Source organism: Carcharhinus amblyrhynchos, chromosome 3 (assembly GCF_965287045.1).
Source record: "Carcharhinus amblyrhynchos chromosome 3, sCarAmb.v2.hapA, whole genome shotgun sequence".
NCBI lineage: Eukaryota > Metazoa > Chordata > Chondrichthyes > Carcharhiniformes > Carcharhinidae > Carcharhinus > Carcharhinus amblyrhynchos.
In genome coordinates, this window is record NC_137326.1 from 117,956,402 (window position 1) to 117,982,124 (window position 25,723).

At 40.7% G+C, this 25,723-nt stretch overlaps 1 protein-coding gene across 23 annotated transcripts in view; it reads right to left on the reverse strand.

The window, feature by feature from the left end:
* Window positions 1–25,723, reverse strand: part of LOC145341066 (disks large homolog 1) — a 353,734-nt gene that overhangs the window by 28,097 nt on the left and 299,914 nt on the right. For all 23 annotated transcript variants that reach the window (XM_080185853.1, XM_080185852.1, XM_080185851.1 and 20 more), the window contains 2 exons: window positions 9,724–9,838; window positions 5,074–5,250 (listed from right to left, as the gene is read on the reverse strand). In XM_080185853.1, coding sequence (XP_080041979.1) covers window positions 5,074–5,250; window positions 9,724–9,838 — 292 coding nt within the window. The remainder of the gene's footprint in view (window positions 1–5,073; window positions 5,251–9,723; window positions 9,839–25,723) is intronic.

A 25,723-nucleotide genomic window follows, 5' to 3' on the forward strand; every position in this document is an offset into this window, starting at 1 on the left:
TCTAAGGGTTTCTATAAATTTTTAAATGTTTCTTTGATTGCTCTTGAATCTTTCCGCTACACTTGCCATCCTATCTTGCCACACCAGTGTGGTATGCCGCACTCTTTGGGAACCACTGAGTTACTTGCTTCGGTTATTTCCAAAAAACAGATCACCAGAAGTAAAAAAGAAATGCACCACCACTAAAGAACATTCATTACTTTGGAATAATCCCTTTATGAACTGCTATAAGCAAAGTTAATTCACTGTTGAGGGAGCTGGGACTCTTCTCCCTGGAGAGACGAAGGTTGAGAGGTGACCTGATAGAGGTTTATAAAATGTTGAGAGGAATAGATAGGGTGGATTCTCAGAGGCTATTTCCCCGGGTTGAAATGGTCGCTACGAGAGGACACAGATTTAAGGTGCGGGGAGGCAAGCACAGAAGTGATGTTAGGGGTGAGTTTTTCACTCAGGGCGTGGTGAGTGAATGGAATCGGCTGCCGTTAGTGGTGGTGGAGGCGAACTTGCTGGGGTCTTTTAAAAGACTTCTGGATGAGTATATGGGATTTAGTGAGATTGGGGGCTATAGATAGGTCTGTGGATTGGTAGGTGTTGATGTGATCGGCGCAACTCGTGGGCCGAAGGGCCTGTTTGTGCTGTAGTGTTCTATGTTTTATGTTCAGGACATATTACTTTGAGTGAATCTTTGTTAAAGCCAAGTAAGGAAGAATCCTTTTCACAAGGTGGGTTAAAAATGGCAAGTGATGACGTTGAACTGGGTTGAAGGACGTTTCAACAAGATGGCTAATTAACAAAAACATGGCAACCCTGCAGCAGACTGCCAGAGCTGTGCAATTCCATTTTGGATTCAACAAAAGGTACATCCAATTTAGATAATTGCTACTGTAACAACTTTAAATTAATCCAAGCTTGTGAGTAGTTCTGGTGGTATTTACAACCAGTTCTGAGGCTGTCAGCAAGATTTTAAGGAAATAGCAAGTCAAGAGCCGAGTAATTAACATTAAAACCATGAAAACAATCCAGAGTCTGAAATGGAATCAAATTTTCAAGTGAACATGCAGCCAGAGATGCCTGAGCAGCTCTAACTTGCAAATACATTTAAGACCCTTTAATTTGCAAAAAGAGGGAAATGATTTATTCCTCATATCTACACCTGACCAGGGGCAGGATTTATGGAACAGAAAATAAAATTAAATGATGGTGTGATTTGTTAACATTACTGAACTAGGAGGTAGGGAAATCCAGATATCTATCCAATTCCTTCTGAAAGCCACAATTGAAACTGAATGTACGATATTCAGATCGGATGTTCCAGATCCTAAAACTGTTTAAAAAATGCTTTTCCTCCTGTTTCTTTTGCAGCACGGTGGCACAGTGGTCAGCACTGCCGCCTCACAGCACCAGGAACCCAGGTTTGATTCCTGGCTTGGGTCACCGTCTGTGTGGAGTTTGCACAATATCCCCGTGTCCATGTGGGTTTCCTCCTACAGTCTGAAAGGCATGCTGGTTACATGCATTGGCCGCGCTGAATTCTCCCTCAGTGTGCCCAAACAGGGACCAGAGAATGGCGACTAAGGGATTCTCACAATAACTTTTTGGCAATGTTAATGCAAGCCTACTTGTGGCACTAATAAATTAACTTAAACAATCACCTTTAATCAGTGGCATCTGGTGCTTGACTCTTCTGCAAACGGGGCTAGTTTCACTCCGTCAAGGCCCCTCATGATTTGAGCACCTCTACTGAAATCTTCTCTCAAACCTCCCTTTGCTGAAGGATTTAACCACAGGTTCTCCAATTTATTCATATAACTGAAGTCCTCCCCTTGGAACCATTCTCATTAAATCTTTTCTGAACTATCTTTAACACCTTTGCAACCTTACAAGCGTAAACCATACTCTAGCAGTGGCCAAACCAGTGTTTTATAAAGAGTCATTGCAGATTCTTTGTCTTTGTACTCACTCTATGCCTCCATTTATAAAGCCCAAAATTCTGTATCTCTCATTAGCCATTTTCTCAACCTGCTTAGCCAGCTTCGACAATGTATGCACATGTACACCCAGGGCTCTGCTCCAGCATCCTGTTCAGAATTCCATCCTTTATTTAGTATTATTGCCTCTCATGCTCCTTACAAAATGAATGACATCACACTTCACTGTTTTAAATTTTATTTTGCCACCTGCCCACCCATTCCATCAGCCTGCCTATACCCTCTTGAAGTCTGTCCCCTTTCTTCCTCACTGTTCACAATATTTCCAAGTTTTCTGTCATCCCTCCGTGTAGTCTGATACACTTGACAAAGTCCTGGTGAGGTACTAATCTTAAACACAGCCAGCTCTCTATTCCTCCTCAGATTCCAGCAGCCGCAATATTTTGACTTTAGTTTTATATCCCTCGTCTAAAATGCAGCATCAATGATAATGTAGCCACCCCTCAGAACTGCACTGGTGTTGGTCAAGATTGTGCGCTTGTCCGGTTGCAGAAGTGGAGCCGTGCTCATCTAATTCCAAGGAAAGGTCACCACCACTGCCAAAGCAAACACCTAAATTGTAACCAGTTAAGCAACATGCAGACAGGAACCGATTTCTAAATTGAGTTAATTAAAGACTAGGAAAATGCTGCAAATTCTCAGATCTCAGATGCACAACTTCACAGTTTAAAGTTTATTTATTGTCACAAGTAGATTTTCATTAACATTGCAATGAAGTTACTCTGAAAATCCTCTAGTTGTCACACTCCAGCAGCTGTTTGGGTGCATAGAGAGAATTTAGCACGACCACTGTACCTTATCAGCACGTCTTTCAGACTGTGGGTGGAAACTAGAACATCTGGAAAAATCCCACACAGACATGGGAAGAACATGCAGACTTCACACAGAGTGACCCTAGCTGGGAATTGAAGCCAGGTCCCTCCGATTACAATCAACTTTGCTGTTGTGACAAATCAAAAATTGATGTTTAGTGTAATGACTAATCCAAACAATTGTTCATCATTGTAAAACAGATTACAAATGGGAGCAGTTGTGTTCCGTACATCAGTGAGGAGGTTGTTTGTCTTCATTGGGCTTTGAAATTGATTTATAATTAATCCTCAGAAATTAGAACCTTGTTCAAGGTTATTCTCAGAAGATGCTACATATCCCACTCATTTTATCCAATGCATTAAAGTTTGGACTAAAAATAATAGGTCACTGGCAGATGGTAAAGGATAATATGAAGCAAATGGTATAATGCATCTTAATTCTAGTGTCCCATCTGCACGCAAATCAAAATTCACTGCCATGGCAGTCAGCTGATGTTGAGCATTCAAATCCAGCTTCAAAAAGGTACACAACACTCTGAAAAAGCTATCCAAAACTCACACCAAGGTCATGGGCAAAATAGTTGCAAAGCATACTCATTTTCTTCAGATACTGCGTGTTTAAGTTTTAATTAACAGTTTTGTTTTGCCCAATTTTATTCTATTGTTAAAAATTGACTATGCATTTAACTTTATTATATTTAAACCTGTGAACATTAGGTTGACAGAAGTATCGGAAGGTCCAACAATACATTTTCACCTCTCCAAACCTTCCCACTTTGTTAATTGAGACGTTAACTCACCTCACCAGGAACGAAATACAGAACCGTGGCGGGGGGGGAGGGTGGGCAGGGCAGTGGTGGTAGAGACAGAGAGAGAAAGAGAGAGAGAGAGAAGTGGGGGGAGGAGAGATATAGAGACAAAGAGAGAGAGAGACAGAAGTTGGTGGCACCGTGACAATTAAATAGAAAGGGCTTTGGGGTGCTGGCAGCATTTGATTGGAGCTGGTTTAATAAATGGAGCTTGTTTTTCCCTATCTTTCAATATGATTGTATTGACTTTTACATTAGTTCTATGGGAGAAATTTGAACTATTGTGTTTTTAAAAAAGAAAACCTTGACTTTTTTCATCAACTTCACAGATTGACAGATTTGATCCCTTTCTAAAAATTAATGATTTTAAGCATGCAGCACTCATTTTAAATCTGAAACTCAATTATAAGAAACAACAATTAAAATGTGAAATTCCTAAATTAAGATTTAAATACTTAAGAGGAAACAATATATTGTACAGTACAGAAGGAAGCCATTCGGCCCATCCAATTTGCTCTGACCCTCCAACAGAGCATCTTACCCAGGACCACCCCACACCCTATGCTACTACATCGTAATTGCTGTACAACTTCAGCAGCAGTTTTTAGTTTTGTAGCATTTGCATGCATCCTATTCACATTATGGAAAATATTGGCATCGATGACAAAATTTAGTGTGAAACTGGGGTCAACATTTATTTAAAAGGTGAAAAAATATAAGATTACGGACATCAGAACCCTTTCAAGTCCTCCTCTATGCTTGGCCTTAGCACCAACAGGTTGGATCACCGATGCATGCATATAACTTGTCACTTTGAAGACTGCAGGTACTCCTCTAGTTTTCAAAATATCAGCCTCTCCATCCTTTCTCACATCATTCACAAAACTTCCACTCATCAAAAATAGGAATAGTGCACAGAACTGCTTTTTACTAGGGGCCTCAAAACATGGGGAAGCGGATTTAGGACTGAGTTGAGGAGGAACGTCCTCACCCAAAGGGTTGTGAACCTGTGGAATTCCTTGCCCAGTGAAGCATTAGAGGCTACCTGGATAGTCACATGAGCAGACTGGGAATGGAGGAATACAAACGAATGGTCTAGTTGGACCAATGAGCGACACAGGCTTGGAGGGCTGAAGGGCCTGTTTCCTGCGCTGTACTGTTCTTTGTTCTACCTCGTAGAATGTTTTTAAGGCAAAGATAAATAGATTTTTTAAAAAACAGTAAAGGAATTAAAAGTTATGGTGAGTGGGCGGATAAATGGAGCTGAGTCCACGAAAAGATCAGCCATGATCTTATTGAATGGTGGAACAGGTTCGAGGGGCCAGATGGCCTACTCCTGCTCCTAGTTCTTATGTTACGTTCTTAAAAACAAATTTTGATTTTAATGGTGAAATGCTATTGCAGTTAAACAGCACACTGTATTTAAAAGAAATTCAAAATTCCAACTTGATAAAAGACAATCACCTCCTTTTACTTGGGATCACTCCAATTTCTTCACTCTCACCCTCTGGCGTTACTTGTCGAGCCTGCCACCATTCATCATCTGATGCATTGATCACATGCAGGATATCACCAAAGCTGAAATTGAGGCCTTGGCTCGGGAGGCCGCTGTCTTTGGTCTTGTCATAATCGAACAAAGCTCTAAAAGTTGACACAATTAAGAACACAAGTAAGTAATGACAGTTCGTTATAAAATGCTTCATCCATATAAGACATAAAATATTGCAGGAAAAGCACAAAATGCATTTAATATACAAAGGCCAGTCAGCATAAAATCATAGAATCCTACAGTGCAGAAGGAGGCCATTCAGCCCAGAGTCTGCACTGACCACAATCCCACCCAGGCCTATTCCCATAACCCCAAGCTAGTCCCCCCTGACAGCAAGGGGCAATTTAACATGGCCAATCCACCTAACCTGCATATCTTTGGATTGTGGGAGAAAACCGAAGCACCTGGAGGAAACCCATGCAGACACAGGGAGAACGTGCAAACACCACACTGACAGTGACCCCAAGCTGGGAATTGAATCCGGGTCACTGGCACTGAGAGGCACAAAGCTAACCACTGTGCTACCGTGCCACGCCAAAGCATCTGTAAAGAGAAAAGTGTTTATTATTGACGTGTGCAACTTCGCTGGAATGGAAGACAAAGGTAAAACGGGCCTTTTGATAAGTTTGCACAACAATGTTCATATGAGGGAGAATAAGCAGACTGACAAATGGGTAACATTTAACTCAAATTCCCCTCTGATTGATATATCTGTTGATTTTCTTCCCTCTTCTTGGCAACCTTTAGAAGTCTGCTGGTCTTCTGTATATATATTTAGTTTCATTTTCATATTTTAAATCTTCAATTTTTTTTAATCTTTTGCTAAGATATTACAAGATTTTCCAAACTTTTTGTCCCTCATTTTAGCTAGTTTATCTCAAGTTCAAATGCATAATGGTACTAAGGGAGCCAATTTAAAATTAATAAAGATAGTAATCATTAACCCTACATGTTTCAGCACTCCTCCCGTTTGATCTGAAAATGATTGCTCAAGGACCATTTTCAGTTTTTACAATTTCTGGTAATTTCCCCCAATTGGGCATTCAAAACAAAAGAGAAATTTAACATAATAATAAATTGCAGCTTGCTAGTCTGAAGAGGCTGATGTAAGTGCTTAGCATCATTGGTTAAGAATATATAAAACTTTTCAATTTTCTTTCCAATGACTACCTTAGCGGTTCTTAAAAAAAGTGACATGGAGGCATTGGGCCGAAGGGCCTGTTTCCATACTGTAAACCTCTACGACTGTAATTCAACTCCAGACAACTTAAGAGTTGTCATCACACATGCTAACTCCATCAATTACACTATTCCTTCCCATCCTCCGCATTTGAAAACTATTTGTTCCATTAGCTCCATTTTATCTTGGGTGTTAACATTACAAAACCATTTTTCACTGGATACTTAACTTTAAAATAATGGTGACTTTGAAGTGGATAGAGGGAGGGAACTTGTTTACCTCAGTTCATGTGAAGTGACCATGGCCCTATGATTCCCTAAGTGTTTGTGTTACTGTATGAATCATTTGGCTAATCCATTTGTAGATGGATGCACGGAGCTGACCTGATGTGTTCTATGCCATTTCTTTTCAAGTAGTCTTTGAACTCCTTGAAAGTGAACTGTGTGCCATTGTCACTATTTGCTCTGGTCCACCAAACCTAAAATATTTTATCTAGCTTTTCAATAGTTGTTCAGCTGCTGTAAATTTCACGATCACAACTTCTGGTCATTTTGAATGTGTATCAACAATTACTGGGAACATCTGTCCCTCTATTGGACCAGTGTAATCTCTGTGTGCACATGGCTATTTCGGCCATTCCCACAGATATAAGGGATGTCTGAACCATAGAAAATTACAGCTCAGAAACAGGGCTTTTGGCCCTTGTCTGTGCCGAACCATTTTTTGCCTAGTCCCACTGACCTGCACTTGAACCATATCCCTCCACACCCCTCTTATCCATGAACCTGTCGAAGTTTTTCTTAAATGTTAAAAGTGACTCTGCATTTACCACTTTATCTGGCAGCTCATTCCACATTCCCACCACTCTCTGCTTAAAGAAGCCCCCCGCCTTTAAACTTTTCTCCTTTCACCCTTAACCCATGCCCTCTGTTTTTTTTTCTCCCCTGGCCTCTGGTGGAGTGTTTCTTAGTTTTGCACAAGAAGACCACCAAAAATAGCTACATGCCAGACCCACCCCCTTCATTCTCACTACACCTAGATGTCCCTCATGCAACTGTTCAAGGATTCTTCCATGTAGATACTGATTCCCAATAAAAAAACTCCACTCTGGACTTACGATGTAGGGCTTGAATTCTGGATTTTTATGTTGCAATTCTGTCATCGTTCTCTTCAGGACCATTTCCATAACCTTCCCCATCACTACATCATTTCTTCCAATGAGTTCCAAGTCTCAATCTTCATCAAATGCATCCATGAATCACTATTTGCCGACCATTTCGGTTACTGGCTCACCGGTTCTATACTTTTCAGTTCCTCCCTTTTTCTTGGATTTGTAGTTTGTTTTCTTGTTCAATGCAAGACATCTCATCTCCCTATTTAACTGTAGAAAAATTCTCTTTTTGCTTGGAATTTCTCCCCACCTCAAGGACTGGGAGCTCCTTTAAGATCTCAGACTCTTTTCTTCCGTCTACAGAGTTTCTGCTCCCGTGCCCATTTTGCTTCACCACATGTGGTCTCTGCAGCTTGGAAGTGTACCCACTTTATTTAAACAGTAAGTTGTTTCTCTTGATTCTTGCTGACTCAATTTTGTTTTCCTGTATTTTTTTCTTTTCGTATCAGTGGTTACTTTTCTTTGTCTTCGATTGCCTTTTTGATCCACAGTGCTGGATTATATTTTCAGAATCCAGTTATGTTCCACTCTCATTGCCAGTTTTCTCTTTGTTAAGTATTCGCTGGAAATCATCATACCCATGGATTAAAGTCAAACAGGGTGCAGGTTTATCAAGAAGTTGCTTGTCCAACGTCCAAGATGGGAGTACCACAAAAGCCACAAACCCCTTTTGTTCAGGTCACTCGAGCTCATGTGACGTTATACCAGCAGAGATGAAACTACGTTAAATACATAACACAGACCTCTATTTTGGTTCAGAATTTCTGCTGGCATGTCTGTCTCCTCTGGACGGATGCAAAAGATCCTATTTGAAGAGCAGCAGGGAGCTCTTCGTTGGGTTCTAGCTAATATTTGTGCCTCAGGCAAGATTCACTTTCCTTAATTTCACCATTTACTAATTTAACTTTCCTTTTTTGCTCAAACTGAAACAGTCTTCAGGTAATTTGAAATGTTTCTGTTGTAACTTTATACCTTTAAAAAATCTTTCATGAGAAAGCAAACATATTTCAAAGCACAGCTTTTTTTTCCCCCATATTGGATCTGTGTTCTAGAACAGGTCCTATGGCACAATACTGGACTAATGTAAGAGTAGTGGTTCTGTTGGCAGACTTTGTTTTCTGTGAATTGTATTCACAAGTGCCCAGCATTATGATCGAAAGCAATTCTCCATTATTAGCATATTAAAGCAATAATCAAGGGGTTGGACATATCAAGTAGTATCATACTCAAAAATAGCCAATGAAACAAAATTGGGGCGGCACGGTGGCACAGTGGTTAGCACTGCTGCCTGACAGTGCTAGGGACCCAGGTTCAATTACAACCTCAGGTCACTGTCTGGAGTTTGCACATTCTCCCCATGTTACATGGGTTTCCTCCAGGTGCTCCGGTTTCCTCCCACGGCCTGAAGATGTGCGGGTTAGGTTGATTAGCCATGTTAAATTGACCCTAGTGTCGGGGGATAAGACCTGGGTGGATTGTGGTCACTGCAGACTTAATGGGCCAAATGGCCTCCTTCTGCACTCAAAATTCTATTAATTCTATGAAAGATAGTGTTGGAAAATATCTTAAGCACGTAGCAGGCATTGAGGTGGTAAAGTTAGCGAGTTTTCCATAGGGGCATGGCTCAAAGATGCAACTTGAATAGATATCAGAGCAACATATGGTTCACCAGACACCACAGAAGCTGTACTATTTATCACACATTTCTACTTGTTATTGAATCAGAACATGATCCAGCGGACTTTTAAATGATCATTTAAACTAGCATCCAATTCAAGTTGCGACGGTCTATTTAAAAAGTAGGTAATTAATTGTGATAAAGCCATTTCTGGAAAAATACTTAAAGATACAGTGAAAGACCATTCACTTAACAGAATGGAAAATAATTTAAGATGCGACTTTCATCATCAATATGGCAACATTAAAGAAGTTGGGAAAACTACAAAGAGATCTTGCATATTTATATATGCAAATATATTTCAGAGACAACATTTCCTCCTTTGATGTCAAACATCTGAGACCCACAGACATAACTTGAAATATTCAATGCACAAGGAATGAAAATAGCAGTGTGTTAAGATTTCAAGCTAAGTGAGGATTAAAGACATTTGGGAACTGTGTAGCAGCTCCGAACAATTTGTAGTATAAAGAGCACAGTGCGTAATGGGCCCTCTCTTTTCAACAATAGAGTATCAGTTTGCCTTTCTCTTTTACCTGACATAAAGAGATCGCTTCTGGCTGGTACGCAGTGACCCTGATCCTGAGCTAATGCTGCTGTTCATCATCTGCTCACGTAGATCATGGATTTTGGCTTCAAATCTGCTGTACTCTAGAGAAAAAAGATTTGTAAAATCAATATGCATTTCTCTTGCACACCTCCTAGTTAAGCTAAACAATGAATAAATACATCGCAACTTCTCTTTGGTAAAAGCAACCGCTTTTTATTTGGTTTAGTCACTACTTGACAAAGATCTCAACTATTAATCAAAATTAATAATTTAATTTGTGAAGCAGCAGTTTAGTTTATTTCATAATGCCACAAGTAGGCTTACATTAACACTGCAATGAAGTTACTGTGAAAATTTCCAAGTCGCCACAATCCAGCGCCTGCTCGGGTACACAGACAAAATTTGGTATGGCCAATGCACCCAACCAGCATGTCTTTGGACAGTGAGGGGTAACCAGAACACCTGGAAGAAACCCAGACAGACACAGGGAGAACATGCAAACTCCACACAGACAGTGACCCAAGCCAGGAATTGAACCCGGGTTCCCTGGCACTCTGAAGCAGCATTGCTAACCACTGTGTCACCCAACCCAGTCAAATTATTTTCTCTGTCACATTTATGAAAGCAGCTATGTATTGGCTCTGCATCAGGTACAGAAGTTCAGCCAGAAGTTAAACCATCTCTAGAAATGGATTAATTTCTGCTTCATCATAATGCAGAGGTTACTCATAATGACCAACGTGCATGATTAACAATACATCCATCAAGACAGGTATCTGTTGAATCCAAACACTAGTTTCTGCGAAAACGTTGCAAGATGCATTAGGAATAAAACTGTTTGGTTGGTAAACTTGGGATTTTCTCTTGAAGAATGAAGATTAACCTTCTTGCACGAGCGCCTAGGACATGTATCATATAGATTGGCGCCACTTGAAATGACTGCCATTATTGACAAGATAACAGAACACAATAGAGTCACGTGTAAACCAAAATAGTATACAAATAATGAGAGGATTTTCCCAAGGATGGTAAAATCTTGGAACGCCAAACATTTTTACAATCCACTTTTGCAAGACTCACAAACTTATCAAATTAATGCCCGTAACTCATTTCAATTTAACATTCATACATTTGTCATATCTTTTAACACCAGGTGTTTCATGTAGGGCAAACAGCTGTTGTTAAATGACTGAAGCAGAAAAGGAAAATTCTGAACACCAACAGTTGCAGACACTAAATGTTAACAGGACAAAAGGAAAGGAAACAAGCTGGGGCACTGAATTATTTTACTGTTCTGCAATTAGAAGGTGGCACTGTACTACAGCAAACAATCACACTTTACAACACTGCATAACTAACCGAAAAAATCTCAGCATTTCAAGGTAAGAGAATTACACATTACGACCAGCTGTCGGCATTTCTGAATTTGATGCTACACATCTTCCAGCATTAACCTTCATCCACAATGACGACTGATTAACATACAACATGAACATAATCCCATACTTGCTAAGTTTAAATAACATAACATAATTCTTCAGATAAAAATCTGAATCGGGTACAAAGAATATTTTAAGAACTTGCCACTCAGTATTTCACTTACCTGGGAATGTGCTACCTGTGTTAAGCTTTTGAAACCACTGTCTTTTACAGAGCATTCTTTCGAGCTGTCTCAAAAAGTATTACAAGCATCATGAAGCACATTTGCTAATCTCAAAGTACACCCATTCCAGATGAAGCACGATACTCACACTAATTCCTTCAAAAGAAATCACACACAGCCAACTTCACTTGCTTTCTGTTAAATCTAATTCGTTATCCACTGGCACGAGAACTACCTTAAAACATCTCTAATGAATCATCATTTTCAGCATTGCTCCTGAAATTCCACCCTTTCCCCCACTGGTATTCAATTAGAACATCTGATCACTGCACGCACAGTCACAACCAGCTTTGTAATAAGCAGCAATTCTCTATGCTACAATGGGGGGTCACAGACTGTAAACTAAAACATCGTAACAGATGCAGCCAGACTCCAGACTCTACAGACACGCATTGTTCCTGTTTACGGCAGGGTGATTGGTTATCACTGAATCATCTAGAATATAAATGTCCAGGAAAATGCAATATTAATAGCCAAAGCCGCTAATTAATTTGCAGACAAGACTCCTGCGAGTTTCAATTTGGGTAATCATAACTCAAAATAAAAGTGAGAGAAAGCTAACGCTGCAAAAAAAACAAAGATTTTCATTTAAAGAAACACAAATGATTTGAATATACATGAGACATGGTGTTCTCTTTGTAATGTTAACATACGCCAGGAATTGTTAAAAGAAGAAAGTGAAGTCTTGCTTCTATTATCACAATAAGTGGTTATTTTTGAACTCTCAACCACTTTAGCCAATTAGTCATTGCCCTTTGCCAAGGTTTCCCATTGTGGGATGGATCATTCTCCAACATGGAGGGTGGAGGCTGGCAATATTTTTCTCACGACATTTGGTTACTCTAAAGTGATTCTTTTAACAAAGTACACATGGTTTATTTCTTCTAATTCTCGGAAATTTTTATCCATCTAGTTGTTAGTGGTGGTGGTGAAGGTAGTCTCACAATGCTGATACATAGTGTGTTCCAGGATTTTGACCCAGTGTCATGAAGGAAGAGTGACATATTTTCACAGTAAATTAATTGCAGTGTTAATGTAAATCTATTTGTGACACCAATAAGCTTTTTATGTTGAAGTAAGAATGATTGTGACTTGGGCAGAAGCTTGGTGTTTCCACAAAATAACATGATTTCCCCCTCATTTTTTTATCCTTATTAAAAAACCTGAAACTATTGAGAACCATCAGACGATTCTATGCTATCCAAGGTGGCTGATGTTATTAAAATAAAGTGGCCACAATTCACACATGCAAAGATTTAATTTTTAATAATTTATTCTCAAGACATGGCTGACACTGGATATAGGCCTCATTTACTGCTCACCCCACCACCCATTACTCTGAGAAGGTAAGGGTGGATATTCATCTTGAACCATTGCAGTCATTGAGAGGAGCGTGCTCGCACAGTATTAATAGACTGGTGAATTAGAAGACATTAGTGCAGTGACGATCGAATTAAATCAGGATGGTGTGCAACTTGGAGGATGTGATATCATTCCCACAACACTGCTGCTCTCACCGTGGTCACTGATAATCGTGACAGAGCAGGGAAATGCTGTCCAGTTAGTTTTGGTGGGACACTGCAGTATATCCTGTAGTTTGTGCATACTACACAGTTATAGTGTGATGATGGAGATGGTCAATTTTGAGTCCAGTGGTTGAAATCTGTGCATGCAAACTCTTCCACCCTAGATGGTGTTGAGCTTTTCTAGCATTGCTGTGGCTGCACCCATCAAGCTAATCTGAGAGTATTCCATCATACTCCTGGCTTGGACTTTGTAAAAGACAGAAAGTCTTAGTTGTCAGGAGGTGAGAGTACCCACCCTCTGCCTTACTCTTGTAGTGTGTGTGTTGAAAGAAGTGGTCCTATTCAGTTACTCAGCAATGATGGTCCATCCCTATCCCAAAAGGTTGACGGTGAAAGACTTGGTGATGATGGTGCCCTTAAATGTCAGGGGAAGTGTTTAAGATTATCATTGGCATTTGGGTAACATGGATGCTCCCATTCACTTGCCAGATTAACCCTATGTCCTGCTATATTGGCATGGGATATCTAATTTCTGGATGAATTGCAAGTGCAGCAGAAAGCCATGGAATTCTTAGCAAGCAAACCACTTTTGATCTTACGATGGAAGAAAAGTCTTTAGTGAAACAGCTGAAGATATCTGGATCAAGGGCCCTTATCTGAAGAACTCCTGCACTGATGTCCTTGGACTATGATGACTGATCTTTACAATCGTAGCCAAAGCTTCTGTTACATCAGATGTGACTCAGGTGACAGGAGCCTTTTGTCCATCATCTCCACTGACTTCAGTTTTCTAATGGCACCTTGAAGGTACCGTTGGGTTAACCATTTAGATAACATAAAGGTTTATACTGAAAGAAAAATGGCCCCAATATTTGTTCTTCCCCCAAGTGGGGGCACTATCAATTACATCAAAGCATTTAGCATTTTAAAGACATCTAACAGGTCACCCCTCAAGAGATCTAATCTGTTCATTCTTTATTGATAGGCAAAATCTTGTAGTTCTGGAATGGCATGCAAATCTTTTCTGCATCGCCTTCAGTATCTCTACATGCATTTTTACAGGTACTAGAACTGTATATAGTACTCTAAGTGGAGAGTGTTCAAAGTCTGATACAAATTTTTTCCAAGGCTTTCTGAAATTGCAACACTGCTTTAGCCAGGTCCTTTTGCTCCTCTGGCCTATTTAAATTTCTTATTTTCCACATAACGTACTACTTCATTTTTCTTAAAGTGTAACAATTCATTCACCTCAATTGAAATGCATCTACCCCAATTATATGCCCATTTTCAAGTTTATTAACGATGACTTGGAATTTGTTACAGTGCATCACCAACACCTCCAATTTGGAGTTGTGCGCAAATTTAGAAATTACTACACGATTCCAAAGTTCAAGTCATCAACGTAAATTGTGAAATGGTCTCACGGTTGATCCTTGCGGGATCCGAGCTGTTCACCTTCCAAATTGCTACCCTTTAACCCTATTAATCCTCTCTGTCCTGTAGCCAGTTAAATATCCTAAAGAACACCATATACTTTGATCATATTAATTGGTTTATTATGTGGCACCTAATTGAAGGCTTTTTCAAAATCAGAATCTAGCAATCTAGGTAAATTATATTCCATTAGCCTCTTCTAGCCTCTCTTGCATCTTCAAAGAGCTCAATGAAGTTTGTCCAGCAAGACTTTACCTTTAGAAATTCATACTAATCAGCTAGTACCATTTTTAGATCAAATTATTGTGTGTGCAATAGTGCATCTATTACCTTGTCTCTGCATTCTTTTACAATGCACAGATGCAATCTATTTAGACCACTGTTGATGACAGCTTTCCATCACTTTGCTGATGAGTAATATTTGGCTGGATTGGATTTGTCCTGCTTCCATGGAAACACTCACCCAAGGCTGGGATTGAAGCCGAGTCCCTGAAGCTGTGGTGCTAACCACTGTACTGCCCTTGAAAATATGGGGCGTGGGTAGAAAGGTCTGACTGAGTATGACTACGTCAAGCTGTTTCTTGACTAGCCGTTGGGACAGCTCTCCCTATTTTGGCGTAAGTCTCCTGATGTTAGTGAGGACGACTTAACAAGGTTGACTGGATTGAGTGTGCCGTTGGTGTGTCCAGTACCTGGCACTGGATTGATAGATCCCGTTTTATTTTTATTAAACATTTTCATTCCAGCGCAATACAACTGAGTGCCTTGAGCACGTTTCAGAGCGTGTTTCAGAGCATAGCCAAGAGTCAGCCACATTGCTGCAAGTGTGGACTTGCACCAAGATCTGACTGGGAAAGGTTTGCAGATTTTCTTCCCTAATTGAACCAGATGAGTTTTTTTAATAGCAATCCAGTAGTTTCATGGTCACAATTACTAATACTATCTTTTTACTGCAGATTGGTTTAGTTAATGGGATTTAAATTCCCAGCTACTGTGGAGGGATTTGAATTTCCATCTTGGATCATCTGTCCAGACCTCAAGTTATAGAGTCATAGACGTTTACAGCATGCAGCCCAACTTGTCCATGCCACCTTTTTTTAAGCTACTAAGCTAATCCCAATTGCTCTCATTTGGCCCATATCCCTCTATACCCATCTTATCCACGTAACTGTCTAAATGCTTTTTAAAAGACAAAATTGTACCTACCTCTACCACTATCACTGGCAATTATGCTGAAATGGAGAAAACTCGAAGTAAACAAATCCTTCCCAGTAGCTACTTCAAATTTATGTGCTCCAGCTTTACTTACTTGCTCAATTTTGAGTTATGTTATACCGTTTAATATTGTAGGTGTCTCTAAGGGGGTGCACCCATCCTCCTTAAGCCCCTGTGTCTTGGATGTGAAGCCTAAACATTGTAGTATTTTGTTATAACCCACACCCTGAAACATTTGCCAATCTTTATGCTCATTGCATAACCTCTGAAGCCACTTCTGATTTTTACTTCTGATTTTTTTAATATATATATAAATATAATATTTATTTTAGCAATCTTCTCAAGTCCTTCATTGACCAAGGCAGATACTGAAAGCAATTCATCAACATTAATCCAAGGCCCTTTTTCATGCCTTCACCCTCTTGCAGAGTCATTTACTTGTGTACGTATGGTGTGGATATTTGACCAGTGAGAATCAATGGCATCAATGGGTGCTATTCTGGTTGGCGACTAATGGAGTGCCGCAGAGATCGGTGCTGGGGCCTCAACTATTTACCATTTATATAGATGATCTGGAGGAGGGGGCTGAGTGTAGGGTGACGAAATTTACTGATGACACGAAGGTGAGTGGAAAAGCAAGTTGCATGGAGGGTGTGGAAAGTCTGCAGAGGGATCTGGATAGGCTGAGCGAGTGGGTGAGGACCTGGCAGATGGAGTATAATGTTAGCAAGTGTGAGGTTATCCACTTTGGCAGGCGAAAAGCTGCAGCGTGCTACGGTGCAGAGGGACCTGGGGGTCCTTGTGCACGAGTCGCAAAAACCCAGTCTGCAGGTGCAGCAGGTGATCAAGGCGAATGGAATGTTGGCCTTTATAGCGAGGGGGATAGAATATGAAAGTAGGGAGGTCTTGCTGCAACTGTACAGGGTACTGGTGAGGCCGCAGCTGGAGTACTGTGTGCAGTTTTGGTCACCGCACTTGTGGAAGGATATATTGGCCTTAGAGGGAGTGCAGAGGAGGTTCACTAGGCTGATACCGGAGATGAGGGGGTTGGACTATGAAGAGAGACTAAATAGACTGGGTCTGTACTCGTTGGAGTTTAGAACAATGAGGGGGGGATCTTACAGAGACGTATAAGATAATGAAGGGGATGGATAGGATAGAGGTAGAGAGATTCTTCCCGCTTAGGAAGGATAGCGGGACTAGAGGGCACAGCCTCAAGATAAGTGGCGGGGGGGCGGGGGGCGGGGGGGGTGTAGTTTAGGTCAGAGTTGAGGAGGAACTTCTTCACTCAAAGGGTGGTGAATCTCTGGAATTCTCTGCCTGTTGAAGTGGTGGAGGCTACCTCGCTAAATATATTTAAGTCACGGGTAAGTAGGTTTTTGATAGACAAGGGAATTAAGGGTAATGGGGAGAAAGCAGGAAAGTGGAACTGATCCACTTCAGATCAGTCATGATCTGTTTGAATGGCGGGGCAGAAGAGCTAGATGGCCTACTCCTGCTCCTATTTCTTATGTTCTTATGAGAAACAGGTTATATTTATTAATGCTAAATTTAATTGTCCATTTGTACGCTCAATAATGTAGCCAACTTGCATCATTCTGCGAATATTTTGGAGAATCTTCCATTTGTTCTGCCCTTCCTACTTTGTTGTCCTTAGCAATTTAGACAAAGTTTTGAAATACAGCTTGTTTAATACAGAGTAGAAACAGTAGCATAAGTGCTAACATTTCTGCAGTTCATTCTGCCAGAGAACTGCTTCATTGCTGAGATGAATAAAGAAAAAACAGAAAATGCTGGAAAAGCTCAGCAGGTTAGACAACATCTGTGGACAGATAATGGAGCCAACAGTTCAAGTCCAAATGACTGCAGACTCTGTTCTCTCTCTACAGATGCTGTCTGACCTGAGTTTCTCCGGCATTTTCTGTTTCAGATTCCGGCATCCATAGTATTTTGCCTTTTTCTAAGAAAGCACTGTTTCTTGGTTGGCAAGGTTATCAAGTTCAGATTGAAAGATTTCATGCTAGCCAATTGGTATTCATCTCATTATCTTTGAGAGTAAGGGAAATTGCTGAAAACGAACGTGACTAAAGGCCAGATTCAGGCGCTGGGCCGTGTTCTAACTTTAGCCAATTGAGAAGTAGTGATTCTGCAGCCGAGACTTGCTCACACCAAGTGTTAAACAGCATCATTATTTAAAAGGACATCCGGTACAGCCAAGCTACATTTCCTACATCTGTAAGTGTAAACAAATCCAATCAAGATCACATTACAAACTGCACTGGTGAACAAAATATCACTCAATTAATCCTGCAATCAAGTATCACAGGAATATCAGCATACAAATGTCCTGTCTTCCTTCTGACATTGACGCAGTTGATCAAATCTCTTTACATACGCGGCTTTCAAAGTATTCTAATTCTTTAACGCGATTAACAGTTTCCAGGTAAATACAAAATTGAAGTTAAGTTCACTAAATTGGCATCACAGTTAGCATACATTTGGTTTATAAACCATCAATTTTCATTCTTCAATTTGCAAGGTAACATGTTAAGCCAATGACATCAAAAAAAATCTGATCACAAAACTGAAGCAGTTATTCATCCCAGCTCAAAATGTACAATTGCTTTGGCTGCAGGCTAATGATCTCAATTTTCGATAGTGTCTGCGATTCAGCAGTGGAGTTGACAACAATCAATGCTAATGCCCAAATGAATCATTGTGATGTGAAATGAGAGATTGGGATTTGCTTTATTGGCAGACAGGAAAGCAATTTAAGGTTACTTCTGTATGGTATTGGGTTTGTAATGGAGATTGCAACAGGTCTGCGCTAATTAGACACGTGATCTTAAATACTTGCGCAAGACTGCAGCATGTCTGTGCCTCATGTTTTGTAAACCACGTCTCCATTCCTCTACCTGCACGACTTCATCTAATATATTGTATAAACAGCTTTGATGTTTTAGTTTCATGTTGCAGGTACTTCATATTCATGAATATTCAGATATAGCCAATAACTGCTACTCTGAACAATGGTCACCGCTCTCCTCACCTCTTCACATTCTCTTTTCTCAAACCACTACAGCTTGCTCTTGTTGACTTCCAGTTTTAGCTATTGCCAACGCTTATCCTGCAATTGTTCCAGGCTTTTGCATATCCTGGGAATGCTCAGTTTAGATGGCGAGGAGGAAAAGTAGGAGAGAGAAATCACTGGTGGAAGTGGTCTCCAAGCCTCTGAACAGTAACCATAATGTAAAACAAATACTCTGCGCTTTCAATGTAGATCGCACCGTGGCACGGTGATTAGCATTGCTGCCTCTCAGCACCAGGGACCAGGGCTTGATTCCCAGGTTGGGTCACTGTCTGTGTGGAGTTTGCACATTCTCTCCGTGTTTGCGTGGGTTTCCTTCGGTGCTTTGATTTCTTCCCACAGTCTGAAAGATGTGCTGGTTAGGTGCATAGGCCATGCTAAATTCTCCCTCAGTATACCCAAACAGGCGCCGGGCTGTGATGAGTAGGGGATTTTTACAGTAACTTTATTGCAGTGTTAATGTAAGTCCATTTGTCACACTAATAAATAAACTTTAAAAAGATACAATTAGGACAGATTTTACAAACTGGCTTGGCAGCCCATCCAGTATACGTCTATCTCAGTCACAAAATCTTCTGCAGTTCTGTCTTCCTCTCAAAGAATTTCAGTTCCTTTTCTTTACTGATTTAACTTGATTCTCAGCCAAAAGCATCCCATAATCAACCAGAGCTCCACACGCAGAGACTTCATTAAATAGTGGTCATGATATGCAGATGCCGGTGTTGGACTGGGATGGACAAGATGAGAGGTCACACAACACCAGGTTTAGTCCAACAGGTATATCTGAAATCATGTGATGAAGGAGCAGTGCTCCAAAAGGCTTGAGATTTCAAATAAACCTATTGGACTGTAACCTGGAGTTATCTGACTTCTCATCTTGTGCATTAAATAGGGCACATAGTCTGCAGACCTTTCTCATCTCTGCTTATGATGGCCTAGACAACTTAGATTCAATGTTACCTTCAAGTAACAAAGTGCTACAGCAACTATTTCTTTACTTATTCTCAGCTTTTGGATCTAGCCTCTGTCTTCAACTTATCTGTGCTGCACTACTGGACTCACTATCTACTTCTGAGCTCTACTGGCTCTGTCCACTTTTATACAGTTTCAATCTGAAGTCCTGGATTTCAATCTCAGTTTCAATCTTGGTTTCCTTAGAAAATAGGACAGTCTGTTTCCATTCTCTGTTTTCCTTTTCAATTAGACTTTGTCTTAAAAAAAATACAAGCTTTGAAACTATGGATTCCATCACAGTGTTGCATCCCTGGTGTACAATTCTGCATTTGCGTCAGTGTCCCACACCAACTCCACAGGACATGTAATCTCCATGTCCTGAGAAAATCATTCAATGAGTCTGCAGACAAGAAACTGAAGAAATAGTTTGTCTACTAGGATGGTGGAGGAAAATGGAATGGTGAATTATTGATCCAAAAGCTATGGGGGCAAACAGAAAGGATTTTGACAAAGGTGACACGAGGCCGATAGGCCAAATATTCCCCCATCATTCTGCAAATGGTCATTCTGTCCTGAGCAAGGCTCTGCTCATCAATAATCTTGGATGAGAAAGCCAATACTGACAGAATCTCTGTCAGCCTGCTCGTCTTACTGGTTAGACATAAATCTAGTCGTATGGCACTCTTAGAATCTCATCACCACATTCCATACTCCTCTAGCACTTTGTCCTGTTCTAATATTTGGAACATAGGACAGGAATAATGAGCCAGTGGGGCCTGATCTGCCAAGGTGAGCTGAGGTACCGATCTTAATTTCCATTGCTGAATATTCTATTTCACTTCAGATCTTCATTGCCACTGCTTGATACCCAATTGTTATCCACTTCTCTATTGTGGAGATTTCTTAGATATTATTTGATACAAGGAACGTTTTAAATGCAAATGGTTCCAGTCAAAGATTGCTTGCACATTTCTATAAAAATAAATATACAAAATATAAATAGGGAAGAGATTAAAGGGTACGTATTGCTTTTCAATTCTTTCATGGGATATGGGCATCACTGGTAAGGCCAGCATTTGATGCCCTCATGAATTGCCCCAGGAGGCGGTGACCTTGTTGGAACCTAAGCGTGCAGGTCATTGCCGTGTAAGTGCCACCCAATTGCACTGTCACATGACACATTCCATTATTTTACTGGTAAGTGTAGACTGAAGAGGTAGTAACAGGCTAGATTGGATATGTCTTGTTTTTTGTAGACAGGACATTCCTGGGCAATTTTCTTCACTCTTGGCTGGATGCCAGTGTTGTAGCAGTACTGGAACAGCTTTGCAAGAGGCACAAGATAGTTCTAGAGCACACATCTTCAGTACTACTGCCAGGCTATAGTCAATGCCCAGAGTGTTTGCTTTATGTACTGCTCTTGTTAAATATATAGGATTACTATTTGATTGCTGTAAAATAGTCCATCTTATTAAGGCATGGACATCCTGAATTTAGGTTCCCTTCACAGTTATCCCTTCACAAACAGAGAATGTCCAAGTGTACCTTTGCACTACTCCATGGAAAATAGCAGACTATGACTAGAATTGACCAGAATCAATTTGGACCCACAAGATTCTGGATAATAACACAATGTTGGAGATGGGAGGATTTTTGTTGAGGTAGGAGAGGAGAAAGGAATGTTAACATTTTATTATTCTTTACCGTTGCGCAGTATTTCCTGTTTCACTAGGTAGGAAATCAATAAACCATTACAAAATGATGTCCTAACATTGGGATATTTTGCTAATTGCCAAAATCAACGCTGCTAGCTGCTATAAATGGAAGCATCGTGGCCCAGATTGAAATATATCATTTTCCATCACAAAATAACAGGCTACGGGATGCTGATGCAGTGGTATTGTCTAGTAATGCAGTGGTATTGTCTAGTAATCCAGAAACCCAGGGTAATATTCTGGGAATCTAGGTTCGATGGCGGAATTTGAATTTAATAAACATTTGGAATTAAAAATCTAATGACCACGAAACCACTGTCAATTGTCATAAAATCCCATCTGGTTCACTAATGTTCTTTAGGGAAGGAAACCTGTCATTCTGACCTACTCTGGCCTTAATGTGACTTCAAGCCAACAGCAATGTGGTTGACTCTTAAATGCTCTCTGAAATAATATAGTAAACCACTCAACTGTATCCAACTGCTACAAAGTCTACAGAAAGGAAAGAAACCAAACAGAAGAACTGGCATCAAGTCAGGCACAAAAATGAGAACGGCAAACTCAGCCTTGTTGACCCTGTGAAATTCTCCTTACTAACATCCGGGGGATTGTGCCAAAATTGGGAGAGCTGTCTCATGGACTAGTCAATCAACAGCCTGACAGTCATACTCTCAGAATCATACTTTACAGATCATGTTCCAGATGCAACCATCACCATTCTGCAGAGGTGGCTACATTGTGGTATACAGTCAGGAGAGAGTTGCCCTGGGAGTCCTCAGCATTGAGCCCAGACCCAAAGAAATCTCTCAGTATCAGGTCAAACATTGACAAGGAAACCTCCTGCTGATTATTGTCCCACCTCAGCTGACAAATATCTCCTCCATATTTGAACACTACTTGGAAGAAGCACTGATGGTGGCAAGAGTGTAGAAGGTATTCTGGGAGAGGAACTTCAATGTCTAGTACCAAGAGTAGCACCACCACAGACTGAGCTGATTGAGATCTAAAGGACATAGCTGCGAGACTGGATCTGCAGCAGGTGGAAAGGGAATGAACAAAAAGGGAAAAACATACTTGACCTCATCCTTACCAATCTGCCTGCCACAGATGCATCTGTTCACAGTAGTATTGGTAGGTGTGATCACTGCACAGCCCTTGTGGAGACAAAGTCCCATCTTGAAATTGAGGATACCGTCCATCATGTTGTGTGGCACTATCACTGTGCTAAATGGGACAGACTTCAAACAGATCTAGCAACTCAAGACAGTGGGCCAACAGCCACAGAACTGTACTTGACCACAATCTGCAACCTCATAACTTGATATATCTCCCACTCTACTATTACCATAATGGCAGGGAACCAACCCTAGTTCAAAAGAGATCGCAGGAGGGCATGCCAAGAGTAAAACCAGGCATACCTTAAAAAAAGTGCCAACCTGGTAAAGCTTTCAAAGAGGACTACTTGTGTGCCAAACAGCAAAAGCACAAATTGATAAACAGAGATAAGTGATCCCACAATCAATGGATCAAATCTAATTCTGCAGTACTGCAGCATCCAGGTCGTGAAATGGTGGAGGACAGTAAAACAATCCACTGGAGGGAGAGACTCCAAAAATACCCCAAACTCAACAGTGGAGAAGCCCAGCAAATCAGTACAAAAGAAAGCACATTGATAACAATTTTCAGCTAGAAATGCTGAGTGCATGAATCATCTTGACCTCTGCCAGAGGTCCTCAGCATCACAGCCAGTCTCTGAACAATTTGATTCGCTCCACACATCAAGAAACACTGAAGGTACTGGATGCTGCAAAGGCAATGAATGGGCCCTGACAATGTTCCAACAATAGTACTGAAGACTTGTACTCCAGAACTCACTGTGCTCCTAGCCAAGCTGTTCTAGTAAAACAATAACACTGGCACCTTTCTGGCAATGTGGAAAATTGCTCAGCTATTTTCCTGTACATGAAAAGTACGACAAATCCAAGCTGGCTAATTACTGCCCATCTATTGTTAACATTGTAATTGTCAAACAGACTCTTAAGTAACATCTCTATTGTGCAGTACTTGGGGAACACAAGCTCCAAAACCTCGTGATATCAAATAAACCTGTTGGACTTTAACCTGATGTTGGGACTTCTTACTGTGCCCACCCCAGTCCATCACCGGCATCTCCACATCATGGATGGCATTTTAGGTAACAGAGGGCAGTGAGAGCAAAAACAAGAACATTTTTTCTTCTTGGCTTAACATTGAAATTAAGGAAACACTGCATTATAGCTGCATCCACCAACAGCAGATAGGTTGTTATTTTGTACATTAAATACACTTTCCCTGTAATTATCTGCAACCTATTCAGAAAGGAACACTGTCAATGGGAACGATTACACCATGGAGATGAATGATTAAGTGAATATCAAATTCGGGCAGAAAGGTGACATGCAAACAACCCAAAAATGTTTGTAAGCTAGGGTGCGCGACTGAAAACATTGGTGACTAACAAGTGATGTTATTGTGCTAATCCAGACTGGTCCACCGCAACTCCTCTACTTACATAACACAACTTGAAACTAACACCCCAGAGTGGGAGCGACAGCAGCTTGTTTTCATCTGACACCTTCAACAGGATTTAAATAGTATCTTTAACAGGATACCTATCCAGTGCCTCCAGGTATGAACGGAAGCATAATATTATGCAAGGAGACTGATATGGCCAGAACAAGGTTAACCAATGTGACTTGTATATCAAAGTCATAGCTCTCAGAAGATTCTTTGCCTGCATTTCATGTCCTGTATCATTAAGATGTTTGCATTGCAGTGCATTCAGAGATTGCTGTGTGGAGCTCATTATTGTCTGACTGACAATTAGCAAGCACTGCACTTGGGGTGCAGTGGCTGAACGCTGAGCACGTCTTAACCACAGCACCCCAATCCTACACAAGACTCCTCAGCAGTTGGTGCAAGGCACTTTGGACAAATTTAGCACAATTATGACAGCACTTTGAATGCTGTGGCTGGCAGAGAATTACACAGAACACCCTGAACAGACGGCATGTAATCCTTTGGCCAAACACAGAACAACTCCCGGTAACAACACTGCAATTTCAGGCATATGCTTGAACAGCAGGTTCAGGGTATTTTATACATGTTTACTGTCATTGCAAACCATGTTTATGACCATCCCAGCCACCGTGCTGTAACACAAGTGGACAGTTACATTAATTGAATGCAATAAGCATGATCCAGTGCTAAGTGCAGTTATACATATACGCAGCTCTGGAAATTTTAAGGGAATGTCCCGTTCTCTCTCTCTCTCCCCCCCCCCCCCCACCTATAAACATTGGTTTTGTACAATTGTCTGGCGGTGTAATATTGTATTTGGTTGGTCCATAACCAAGCCTGAAATAAATGCTTGACAAATCAGGAACTATGTTTAACAGATGGCCCCGAGTTGTGACACACTGCCTTTTGTGTGAGCCGACAGCTGGCTTAACTGCAGTACAAACCAAAATGCCATTTCTAATTAAACAAAAACAATTTAACTGACTGTGAAAGTTAATATTTAGTTTTGCCCTGCCATGTTACTTGGTGTTCTTCACATATGGACATTGATAACACGCTGGGCAAGACTCATAAGTCATTTCCTCTCCTCAACACCCTCTCCTCCAAGCAATATTGTTGAGCTGAAGCTAATGTAATATTCAAATTAATAAACATTCCCTGGGGGCAACAATGTATCATCAGCCTGTTACATGTGACTTGAGAAAATGAGATGTCTTGAGTTGGCACGGAGCCAGAGAAGTAACTGTCAATGAGACTGGAATGGAAGACCATGAATCACAGCTTTGGGAGATTTCAACATGTCGGAATATAAAGCAGTGGATGAGAAAAAAGCTATTTAGTCCAAAAAGTTAACTTTCCTAGACCTATTCACTACTTGCCTTTACCTTTCCACAGATGAAGCCTTCAAGAAGCTTCTCCACTCTCAAACAATAATCTATGCAAACTCCAGGCATTCATACTTACAGCTCTCAATTGATGCTTGATCACTGTATCCCAAAGAGAGAAATTCAAAGATCATAAAAACACTTGAAGGCTCAAGTTCAGGATGGTATTTGATGTCTATTGTTAACGTTGTAATTGTCAAACAGATTCTTAAGTAATGTAGCTATTGTGCAGTACTTGGGGAACACAAACTCCAAAACTGCATGATACCAAATAAATCTGTTGGAATTTAACCTTGAGACTTCTTACTATGCCCACTCCAGTCCAACACTGGGGAACTCTGCTTGCTCTCTCCTTCAGTTTTCTCATCAACAAAAAAAAATTAGTTTTGCTAGTGAGACCCTGTGACAGTGTTTAACTCAAGGAACTGAGCGAGTTACTGCAGGGAT